The 12,964-nt window shown below is 33.7% G+C and overlaps 1 protein-coding gene across 10 annotated transcripts in view; it reads right to left on the minus strand.

The window, feature by feature from the left end:
* TRDN (triadin) overlaps positions 1-12,964 on the minus strand; it is a 376,282-nt gene that overhangs the window by 187,940 nt on the left and 175,378 nt on the right. For all 10 annotated transcript variants that reach the window (XM_057739762.1, XM_057739763.1, XM_057739759.1 and 7 more), the window contains 2 exons: positions 11,494-11,553; positions 10,639-10,698 (listed from right to left, as the gene is read on the minus strand). In XM_057739762.1, coding sequence (XP_057595745.1) covers positions 10,639-10,698; positions 11,494-11,553 — 120 coding nt within the window. The remainder of the gene's footprint in view (positions 1-10,638; positions 10,699-11,493; positions 11,554-12,964) is intronic.

Raw genomic sequence — 12,964 nt, forward strand, 5'->3', positions numbered from 1 at the left:
GAGTTTGCACCCACCTCTACAGCAGCGCAGTATCTTTCAGGACAATTATTTTTATCTACCTCTGCTTCTGATGTATTTCAGCATTAGCTTTTTCATTTGTTCATCTTTTTGACTTTATGTTCTAAGATTAATATAGCTAACAGGACTATAATTGACTAAGATAATTGCTACACTTTTTTCCTGGAGCTGAAATTATTTCTGGAAAAAAAAAGGTTTCTTTTGATTACAGAAGTATTATATATGCTCCTCCATGCCTCCTTCATAAGTAACAGACAAACTTCCTAAAACATAATCACAATTCTTATTTTCCAGCTTGAAAACTTTTGTTGTCTGAAAGCTTTCTTCCCTGTCTTTTGCATCATAAGTAATTGCTATACTGTCCCTTCTACTTTGAGCTCATTGCCATTGAAGTTTTCCTTCTGAGATGTTTCAAGATATTTCTTTACCCTGAGAGCACTTAATCATTTTTCCATATATGTTATGTATTTTATTTCCTTTTCTCATAGTGTCCTGGGTTTATTCAGACATTAGTAAAACATGCTCTGATTACATTCAGAGTAATGTTTTATGTTACAGTAGACACACAGGAGAAAAAGTGTGAATTTAGGTTATACAAAGTGAATGACAGTGAACATTTACTATGACCTCACTTTCTAGAATCAACTCTTGACAAGACTTTTTTTTTTTTTTAATAATAATTGGCTAGGAGTTTGATAAATGGCCAAATTAAAATCACAATAATAAAAATACTTCCCTTTAAAAGTTAATCCAGACATCAGTTTCATTTAGCCTGATATTTAATTTTGGATAATTACAGTCTTATAAGTCTCCTTAAATTTAATATAATCATTCTTCTTATAGGATTAACCTCCACGAATCCCAGAGAGGTACCCACTCTTCTGCTTGAACACTTGGAATGGCAGACTTCACTGACTGAAAAGATTCCCTGTATAATCTTGAACATCCTATAATGTCTTCTTTTAATTTCAACCGTTGAGTCCTAACCCTCAGGGGTAATAAAAAGTACACCTAAATAAGAGAGCAAATCAAAGTTATAAACATGTTAATAACCAGCCCACCCTCGTTTCCCATTTCCATATTAAATATCTACATTTCCAAAGTACTCCCTTCTGAATATAATCTGGTTTATTTTTTTAAAATTTTTGCTAAAATTAAACACTCTTATCCAAGTGAGATTCTAATACTGCTAGGTACAGTGGGAAGATTTCACTCTTTACTCTAGACCATAATGTTTTGATTAATGAAATCTGCAATTTTATTTGCTTTTGGGGGACCTACATTATATTACATTATCCTATGTTGAGTTGCTTTTCTAAAATACTTAAGTATTTGCACCACGGATGGTAGCAAAAAAGTTGTCCCTTATACTATTCTGTAAATAAATTAAAAAAAATAAAACCAACCATATTTCTACTATGTAGAAATAACTTCTTGAAGAGAACTCTTATGTTGTTGGGCTTTCCCCCATGTAGCAACTATTCTATTTTACTGTGGTTTTATTATACTAATTTAGCTTTGAAGGAATCAACTTCAACTTTCCAATTTCAGTCCAAATATCTTGGACAAAGTTTATTTAATTGTTCTGCTTAAGGGATAAGACCTATGGCCTAAGCCAAGACAATCAGATTATTCCTTCACTCTTACCACAAAGATTAGCTCAGGAATGGGTCCAGAAGGACCAATATGACTCAATTCAGGTTTTCTATTTGAGCTCTCAGGAAGCCAATCTACCCCTTTCCTCACAGGACGTGAATAAGAGAGGATGTAGGGCAGGCAGTATCTTATGTGGCCAATTTGCAATCACATGGGCCAATATCAAGGAAACAGTCTAAAAATGAGGAGAGATAAACCTCATCCTAATGATATCATTTGACCCCTTGTTCAAGAAGAACTCAAAGACACTTTGCTCTGGAACTATACTTGGATAAACCAATAAATTCTTTATTTTGGATGATCTGCCACTTGTGAGAGCAAGTATCTTCAATGATAAAGCACTGTTAAAATTTTATAAGTTACAGCCTCCAGCCTGTTTAAAAATATGTTAAATGCCTTTAGGTCAAGTGCCTTATTACATAAGTCTATAACATCCCTGTTCTAAATCTCTAACGAATACCAGCCTACCAAGTTTCTATACTCATGCCGTGATCTTAGTGTGAGCTCTTGTATCTGCTCTATTGTGATAGTGCTCACATTATATTATAAATGTCTCTCTATTTGCCTCTTTTCTAAGGTCTTTGAGAACAAATACCATGTCTGTTATACTGATCTATCCCCAGCATTTAGCAGATTTCCCAGCAGATGTTATGCACTTATTAAATATTTGTTGAGTGAAAGAAGGAAGGAAAGCACAATTTTTACAAGGAAAAAGAGAACAAGACTTATAGTATATCTTCTTTCTTTATGTCCTCCTTTCTTAGGCCTGTCTGCAATATGATCTCGAAGGAATTAGGAAAAAAAGAAAAAAAGAAAGAAAGAAAAGAAAAACACACCAAGGCAATCTACAATCAGCATTTCCTAGAGTTGGAAAAAAATGTTTGCAGGTTGCTAAAGACAGCAAGCTTTATTTGGTGAACTTCTTACTGCCTTTGCTCCATTACTAACTGGTAAACATGGCCAAGACACTTAACTACTCTAATCCTGAGCTTCCCTTTGTATAAAATGGGCATTATAATACCTACCTCAAGAGGTGTTGTAAGGATTAAATTAGAACACAGTGAATAAATTTAACTGTGATTACTATTACTTTAGAATGCCTTGATTAAAAAAATTCATATTGGCACAATTTGCTAACTTATTTTTAAAATATGCTTTTGGAATCCTAGGAGAGGTGGAATTGAGGGAGATATCATTTTGAAATTTTTTAAGCTTTTCTTTTATGGAAAGAAAAATCTTGTAGACTTTTAGGATACACAATGCAAAAAATTACTGTATAATTTTGCAGCTATATGCTTAAATGTATATCTCAGATCACAAGGGAAACTCAGGCTATGTAATTCCCCAACAAATTGGTCAAAATCCTCCCTTATTTTAAAATTTAAAAAAAAAAAGAAAAATTTGTATCTAATATCTCACTTCCTGTGAGATCTTCTCATTAAAATTTAATTTATGGTGTTTGCAAGAGAGCTCTTTGTTTTAATGTTAAATTATTTTTTCTCATTTTTTTCAGAATAATTCATTCTGAATATAAACTGCAATTAAAATAATTTATCTAATATGGGTACAGGAAATACTTAAATATCATTATGTGGATGCATACAGGAAGGAAATAGTCATAGTCTACTTACTCATTCTTCCTCAAATGTATTTCAGTCCTCCTTGTTGAAAAAAACTTCTCAAATCATAACAAGTTTAGGACTGATTTTGTTTCTGTCTTCAGTGAGAAGACAGTCTGGATTCTCCATAATAAGCATTAAAAAGATTTAAAATAGTCACTTTGTTTACTAGTTTACTTTCCCAAGGCCTGAATAATTTTTAATATGAAAGTTTTCCCTTTCTGAATTTTAAAATGTATTTTAAAATTCTTTTTTAAACCAAAACGCCCTCATGTCCTTTCTGCATTGAGCCTAAACACACTTTTGTGTCGTTCAAACCCAAAGCTAGAACATGGGGGATTAGCTCAGAGATCCCACAGCATGTTATGACATTAAGTCCCTCTTACCATCTCTGAAGCATTTTAGCTTCTATCTGGCTAATCCCGATGTGTTATAAGAGGTAATCAAGAATCATAGTAGGTAACAAGTCAGACAACTTTCCTGTGTTATTTCATTACAAAATCTCTTACCCTTAAAAGAATATTGCCTCACATGACTTCTGTGATTACAAAACGCTTGAAAATAGATTCTCTTGCCTTCAAAGCAAATCAAGCACTGTAAATGTTTTTAATATAGTCAAGCTGCCATCATCTGTACTCAGACTTGCAACCTAATCTATGTGGGAACTAAAAGCTAACTTGAAAGTAATCTACTGTTGCCCTGTAATTTTGGAGCACTGAAAAATCAAGGCTTGAAATTACTAATTAGATTAGGTCCTATTTGTGCCAGATTCCCAATTATTTACTTGTCTGAACAATTTTTTAAATAATTTCATCAGGACATACATTAATATAATTGCCCCAATACCACTCAAAAGTGTGTGAAGTATCTGTATATTATAATTGATATTAAGTGGAAGATCACCACAGAATATGTACAATCCCCCCCAAAAAAATTATTCTAGATTTCAAAGGGTCTGACAAATAATGACAAGCTGATGCATTTGCCAAATCTTGCCCAAGTGGGTACGTACAAAATACAAAATTCAAATACAAGGTAACTTTCTACAATCAAGTGCTTTTCAAATAGAAAAAGATGGAGTGAGCATAAATAGCTATAATCTCAAAATACAAGCTTGGAAAATAGAAGGTTGCTCTTTGAAACTTAACAGTGAACACCTATGAAAGATACTATATATTATCTTGCCAGTCATATCTGTATATATAAATATTTCCAAAAGTTACTTTTAAATACAAATAAATATATTTTCATGGTCTGTAATCTGCCATGTGAATTATTTTCAGCTCCAGTAGATAGAACAATTTATTACAAAAGTTTCGTAAAGTAACAGGTAATAGTCTATGTCTGGTAGGCATAGAATTTAATGATATGTTCAAAGCTAGAAGCCTCTATAAAGGATTTTTTTGCAATTTCTCAATGACAAAAGAAGATCCTATATAGAGAAATCAAATACCTAAAGGTTTTAGTTTGTTCAGAATTTAATAGTATCTGCCCCATACAGTAATTGAAAATATTCTATGGAAATAGATATGATTATATCATTTAAATAGCACAAGCTTTATGAACTTTATACTGGATTAATATGATCAGGTTAATTTATGACCACAAAGATATTTTATTGTAAAGTTCTAATGGGGTATTTTAACTGAATGAATGATTCTTTAAACACATTGCTACAATGCATTTCACAAACTTACCTTCTGCCATTCAGTGAGCATCAAGGACACTTAGATATACCTTTTTCTAAAACTGAGGCTTTCGATTCAAAACGTATTTAGTATTGGAGTTTTGGTTTTATCACAACAGCCTCCTAATCTCATATTGTATATCTTGCAAATGTGTACCTTCCTTTCTAAGGCAATCGAGATGAACTCCTCTTCATAACTGGAAAACACCAACTTTTTATTATTGGAGTGTCTGTGGTGTGATCTCAGGATTATTTTTTTTCACCTATGAGCTCATCAAACAATGAATTCTAAATTAATTCTCTCATATTTTCGCTATACCCCATCCCCTTGAGCATCACTATCTCACATTGTGTTTATGTTTATCAGGCACTAAATTTACCTCCCAAAGCAAAACTAAACAAAAATTAAAAAGACACACTCTAAAAAAGAAAGAAATTCACTACTTACTTCTCATTTTTGGATCTCCATTCCAATCTGGCTTTATCCCTTCTCTGCACTTGTCTTTTCTGCCTTCACATCACAGCTTCTAAGTAACATTCATCAGATTGATAACTTCTTGCTTCTTGAAACATCCATTTCTCAAATATCTCTATTACCAAACTCCTTTGCTTTTCCTTTAAACCACTCCAGCAATTCCTTTTATCCCCTCTTACTTTATTTTCCATTATCTAATGTCTAGATGTTGGAATCCCCCAGGCCTTGATTCTGTATTCTTTCTCTCTTTCTTCTCTTTGGATGATCTCATCTATTCCCAGGACAATAACTGTTTTTATAGCTTCACTTCAGAATCTCCCTGAGTTCCAGACCCATATCTCTAACTGACTGTTCAGAGTATGTGGCTATGGAGCCACACTATCGGGTTGACGTCCTGGTCCTGACATTTACTAACTGTGTGATCTTGAGCAAGTTACTTAACCTCTCTGTGTCTTGGGTTCCTCAATTTTATAAGGAGGATTATAATAGCTCATTTCTTGATTTATCATAAAGATTGAATGAGTTAGTATGTGTAAAGCACCTAAAATAGTCCCTGATACAAAATGTGGGTGTATGCATCACATACACCTGAAACAACACACTCAGAAGGAAACTCTAGATTTTTTGCCATCACATCTGTTCCCATAGAGGCTTCCCCATTTCAATAAATGACACCATCTTTTCATTGGTGTACCTCTTCTCTTTTCTCCCTCTAACCCATTATCTAAAGGAGAATATACTTGTATTAAACATGAATCAAAATATTTTCTCCACTGCCAATTCCCTTCAAGAGTTTCCCATTACACTTTTAATAAATTCAAACACCTATGTGTCCCTGCATATCTTGACCCCTTGTATGTCATCTCCTACAAATCACACAAATACCCATATCCTACACACACACACATGCACACACCATATTCACATATCACACAAAGATGTCCTCATCAATGGCTGGACCCTTCCAATACATCGGATTCCAATTTAAATATCTCTGAGAGAGGTCTGCTGTAACCAGCTTTCTATCCAAATGACTCCATATCCCCACCCATTGTTCCCATTGTCATTGCCCAAAATTTGCTTCCTCCATGTCCCTTACCCCAAGTTATACTTGTGGACATTATGTCTTCTTAGTCACTGTGTGCCTCCCGTATCAAACTGTAAGCTCTATTAGGCCAGGGCTTATGCCTGTTTATCCACCTTTAGGTGTACTCAGCCCTCTTACACTTATATTAAGTATTCAGTGACTATTTCCCAGAGGAATGTATGCAAGAACAAATAAGCTCCTTTTCTAGCAGCTTATTTCAGAAAAGCTAATTTGGTTTTCCAGGATCCTTCTTTTCACTTGTACTTTTATTCAGATAATTTTTGGAAAAAATCATGTTGCTACAGTTTAAGTAAAGAACAATGTAAACTACATTTGTATGTCTTGTGAGCACTTTAAATTGCCAAATGGTATCACATTGCTTGATTGTGCCATCTTTTCAGCTTTTAGGGGAACTCAAAGATAGGTTTAGTCACTGTACAATTTAGGCCTTCAAAACCATCTCATATATGACTTTTATCTTCTAAAACATTTCTGAAAGTATCTTTTTTATAGATACCTTGGATAACCTCTTTCAACTTCCATTCTACCCTCCTTCCAAGTTGGAAAAATTGGAATGCCAAAAACCTGTCTTCTAGACTCCCTTGCAGCATATTTAATTTCATCATTTAGATGCACCTACAGGAGACTGAAAAGCAGGAATCTTTGGCAAACAAGATCACTTTGATGTGGGTAAGTGGCTGAGGTTGGCCTCAACATTTTCAGTATTCAGTCTGTGGGTGTGAAAAGGCAGGTGTGGAGGCAGCTTTGAAGAACAAAGCAGATTCCTGGCCAAATGAGAGTCCTCAGTGCTTGATAATCCAATGTAGTCTCTTGATATCAGTTCTTCCAGTCCTTCCAACAATTTTGTGTACATCCAGTTCCCTCTACAGAAGCTCCTCTTCTTATATTAACTAGAGTGGTTTGTATATCTAGTCTAATACAAACATAGGAAAATGTCTTTAAAAAAGTTTTTATTTCCTTTCTTGTTTGCTTTCTTTTCAGAGCATTTCTTCAGGGTAAAACATATCTCACAACATTGTAAAAAATATCTTGGTGATTTTTTTTTCGTTTCACTCAATGCTTTTTAAATGACATATTTGGTGTGTTTTTGTTTTACCATGAACAATTTCAAATATATACAAACAGGAATTTATTATAATGAATCCCAATGTACCAGTTACCCAATTTCAATTCATGGACTGGCAATTATTTTATATCCTATAAAACCCCACCCACATTTTCCCTAACAGATCACTAACAAAATGTGATTTACCAGTTTCATGCAGTAAAGGCTCTTTTATCAAACAACAGAACTTAAGTCTTAGATTCATTTGCATCTATATAATAATAAAATACAAATGTAATAAATAAAATAACACTATAACATATAAATATGTTATATAATTATAAATAATGTGAAAGTTCATATAAGTGTAATAAAATACCATGAAAAAACACATATTAAATAAGCATCTAGGCATATTTTACGCATTGTAAATTTGCTACAGTTTGGGACTAGTGTAATAATATCACATGTTCTGCCATATTCCTCTGACTATTTTAGGAAGAAATAACATATGTATCACAGCTCTTTAAGATTTCAGGTTATTCTCAATTTCTCTCATTATCTCTAGAAATTTTTACTACTTTCATAATGTTTCAAACTGGCTGTTTCTAAAGCATATTTCTCGCACATGAAAATATAGTTGGAGAATTATTAAACTCTAAAAAGAAATGAGTTAGAAATCAACACTAATTGAATCTGTCTATCTGCGTCTCTCTCTCACGTGTGCGCGTGCACACACACATGATTTTGAGTATTTGGAAGTTAAGAGCTTGCAAACAAATAATTTATGCATATTTTAATCAGGAATTTGAACTGATTTGTAACAGCCAATGGTATTTTGTGTAATTAAAAGTAAAAATGACATCTAAACAAACTGAAAACTGACTCTAAGAATCAGGTTTTTCACACTTGCTGAGCAGCCCTCCCCAGATGTGCTATGCAATCACCCAGTGCAGTCTCTGCTTCAGTGGATGAGCACTGGCCTTGCAGGAAGGGATACTTGCATAATCAGTTCTCTTGCCAGTGGTGCACAATCTCACTCTGACATGACTGCTGGGATAATAACACAGGTCTCCCAGTAGCAGAGAAGTATCAGATTTTCCCATCACACTCTGAACAGAAAAGTGTGGTGCCTTTCCCCTCAAAAACAAAATTCAAATCAAAACAACCATGACACACACACCATTGAGTGCTGCCAAAAGCATTTTTCAAGATTTTGCATTTTCACACCTATGATAAATACTTTGATGATTATAATTCAAAACTTTTCTCTGCAAATACTTTAGTAAAACTGATGGTCCAGGAAAAACCTTGTTTTCTTTAGTACTCAATCATATAGCTGTCACAGATATAATGACCCAAACAACCAGTTGATCACGTGGTCAGAATTGTGTTTTCCCTATCTTATGACAAGATATATATTTCACCAGGAGAATAAAGAATGTTTAAATAAAACAAAATAAATGAATGTTCAATAACAAAATTAATAATAATAATAATAATTCGAATGCAAAGTAATTGTCAATCAGTTCCCAAACTCAGAGAACACATGGCTGTCTCTTCCTGGATATTCTATGAGCCATGCAATCATGTAACTCTTAGTATTTTATAATATTTTTACCCCCCTTATAGCATGAGGTAGGGATTTCCTGTAATTCCTATTTGCTACTTACTAAGAGTGATCAATGTCTAGTTTGTCATCCTATGATCTCCTTTTTTCAGGGTGCTTCACTGCATTTTCTTTCCAACCTACGCTGTTACTTCTAAGGAAGAGAAGTTTTCACAAATGGCATCCAGCCCATTCTGCTCTCCCCACACCATGTACTACCTTGAAGCTCTCTTCAACTTCACCTTCACTTAAGCTTACCTACTGACTCATTTTCTATGGCATTGTTTTCAGCTTATTATCACACAGGGAAGATCTGCTAATCTCATTCACTTCAAGTGTTAATATCTGAGAGGTATTCCTTTGTTACCCCATGCACACAGGCCCTACAAGATTTGCATTTTAATACAGGACAATTCTTTCATAACTCAAAGGAATGGACTATCTCTAATGGTGGAATTTCAAGCATCACTGACACTAGTAGAAGAGATATTTGGGGTGAAAATACTTATCACCAAACCATAATACTTGAGACAACTAAATATATTTTTCACCTAGATTAAACTTAACTTGAATAAAAGCAGATATTCATGTTTGAACAAGAATAAAAGCAGAAATAAATTTATAGCAAAAATCTAAGCAGTTGAACACTATTTCTTAATGGAATGCATTATTATCTTTGCATTCTTTGCTTCTTATCTTTGCAAAGTGAAGTTATACCATGTAGCTCTTCTCAATTTCATTTTGTCTTGAAAAGATGGCCTTAAAGTTCTCCTCAGCTTCACTAAACTTAGGCATCTTGCTGTTCTTCAGCTCCCGACCTCCCTTTTCTTAGAGTATTTACTTTAGAAAACTTGTAATTGTAAATTCTTTCTCTGCTCTTTCAAGATATAAATTTTCTTAAAAGCCTCCTTACAGTGTTACAACCTATGAATGCCTTTCTCAGAGACCTGGGAGCCACCCCTTTGAAATGTAATCCTGAAGAAAGATACCTCCCAGTTTCTATCTCCCAGTTTCTGTGGGAGGATAGGAACCTAACTCCTTTGGATGCCTTGCTCCAAATTCTAAAACTACACTCTTGACATGAAAATAAGAGAGTTTACTCTTCTTTTGAGTAAGGCCTAGCAGCAAACACAGATGGCCTACAATCCTACCACCACTTTTCAGTTCTTAAAAACTCTCCTGCTTTTTGTTTCAGTGAAATTGAGTTCACAATGAGTTCTGGTCTCTCTCCCCTGTTGCAATAGCCTTGAATGAAGTCTTCCTTGCCTGTTTAACCTTGTGAAGTGCAATTTTTGCTTTGACGGCCTGTATATGGACAGATTTAAATACCTATATTCAACTTGTTTACATTGCCCCAAGATTCCTTCATTAACAAACATCCTGAATATAATCTGACTAAGGAAGCAAAGAAAGTATAATACCTTTTTTTTTCACATCCGTGGCAGTTTCCTTCTCAGTTTTCATTTTGACATCTTCTTTTTCTGGTAGTAAAATGAGAAAATTATAAACATCTATTTAATTATCATGTATTTCAGAGCACGTTTTACTGCCGTTAACATCCAATTCATCTTGTACAGAGTAATTCTAAATAAGGGTCATAGTCATGTAAAATATGAATGAACTAGCACCCTTGTAACAGAACAGTGGTTTTGGTGTGCTTTCCCTTCAGGGAAGGAGCAAATTTTTGCTAAAGTCAAAAAAAAAATTTCTCATGAAAGTGCAAACATTAGATGGCATTGTTAATTATGACACAATTCAATAGTTTTTCTAAAGGACATTAAAAGGAATATATTGAATGTTCCCTGGGCTATCAGGCCACTGCAAGCATGTCAGAAGCTCACTTGGGACTTCAGATGCTCTATTTGAAAATAACTATTCAAAAATAGCAAAGCATAGCAAACCAATCAAGAAGTTTCTTTCTCATACACTCAATAATTCGCTCTTTTGATAGACAATTGTATTAAACTAAATTAATTGGATTCATATAAATGTGAATTAATATGAACACTTCATATTCATATGAGTAATCAAGCAAAGTAATGAAGTAGAATTGAGCCCCACTCCTAAGAAAGAAAAAAAAAAATCAGTAACAAATTTTAAAAGTGTTTAAGCCTGAATTTTCTTTTAAAAATTTATCAATCTCCACTTTATTTGGAATATTTATATTTGTTTTAATAAAATTGTTAAGGGGATTTTTTCCTAGAAAACAATAGCTTTACCAGTAGTATTACAAATGGATACTAATTAATTTATATGTTAGCTTTTAAATTCCTTACCTTTCTTTTTTGTTTCAGAAGTCACTTTCTTCTCATCTTTCTTCTTTTCTTCCTCTTTTTCTAGAGAAGAAATTTAAAATTTCCTTTAGGAAAATTTAATACAAAAGGAAAATGAAGTTTAGAATGAAGGATTACTGTTAAAGTCAGTTCTGCCTCCAGATAGTTTTGTGACTTTGAGCAAGTGATTTAATCTCACTAAGCCTTATTTTCTCATTTGTAAAGTAATAGTACTTCCTTCAAAGTTAGATAATGTTTTCAAAGCATTCGGCACAGTGCCTGCCTCACAGTAAGTAAAACTGTGGGCTGCTAATATCGTTTAAAAAAATGAATAAGATATTTTGAGCTTTCTGAACCAAACAATTTTTTGTCTAGTGCCTAAAGTAAGATGCTAATATGGAAAATTAAAATATAATTTCAGAGCAACAATGCTACAGGTAAGCTAGAAGAATTTTTTTTGTTTTCATATGTTCAGTTTCATTAGAAATAATACATTAGGCCATTAACAATATCTATTTTGATTTAACTGTTTTTCAAATCTGCCTCTTGTCAACAGACATTTGGAGTCTGGTGACATTTGTCTGGCATCATATTGGGGACATAACTTCCACTGCTCTTTCTGAGTGGCTGTATCAACCAGCGTGCTCAGACTATCTTTCCACCCAGAGGTTGCAGTAAGTCTGGGTGACACATAGAAGAATTTGACAGTTTGTGGTGACTCTAGACTTCTTTATGGAAGATTTCTGTTTCAGAGATCTAAGAAAACCTTGGTCTGAGAGGCAAAGGGAACCTCAAATGCTGCCCAGCAATAGCCATGTGACAACTAAACATCCCTGGACATTTTTCTGGTAAGTGTTCTCATTTTAAATAACAAAGTCATGTAGAAGTACACAGTTGTTGAAATGGAATAGTCAGTACTTTTAGGTTTGAGGCAACTATAAGCACAGTTAATGTTGGAAATTGACTGCTTTTTATCTTCAAATAATAGTGTGACTTACCTTATATTTGAAATACCTTTCTCTTTGTCATTTGTCTCTCCAACTCAAGTATAAATGCCAGGCATTCAAAGATGTTCATTACGCAGAACTATTATGTGTTACTATGCCAAAGAAATTCCATGTGTAGTTCTAGTATGAATGCTTAAGTTGCCTACTAATGACTGCATCTTATTAAGTATAGGAATTAATTCATTCCCTTAGGTATAGAGATTTTTTACCTACAAGATCAAAGACAACACTTTCTTTCAGTGTCAGAAGTATAATTTATAAAGAACCTCTTTTCATGACTCCTAGAGATAAGTTAGAGTTGTAGGGAGAAATATATTCACACTCTGTCTACAGTGTACCATTACAGCTCATCCAATCAGAAGTAGAAAGTCAAAAAGTCAGATTTTGATAGCTCTAGAGTTAGAAATAAACCAGCTGAATTCTACTTTGCCGTCTCCTAAAGGTTTATACATATTAAATATGCAAAT

Source organism: Hippopotamus amphibius, chromosome 6 (assembly GCF_030028045.1).
Source record: "Hippopotamus amphibius kiboko isolate mHipAmp2 chromosome 6, mHipAmp2.hap2, whole genome shotgun sequence".
Classification (NCBI taxonomy): Eukaryota; Metazoa; Chordata; class Mammalia; order Artiodactyla; family Hippopotamidae; genus Hippopotamus; species Hippopotamus amphibius.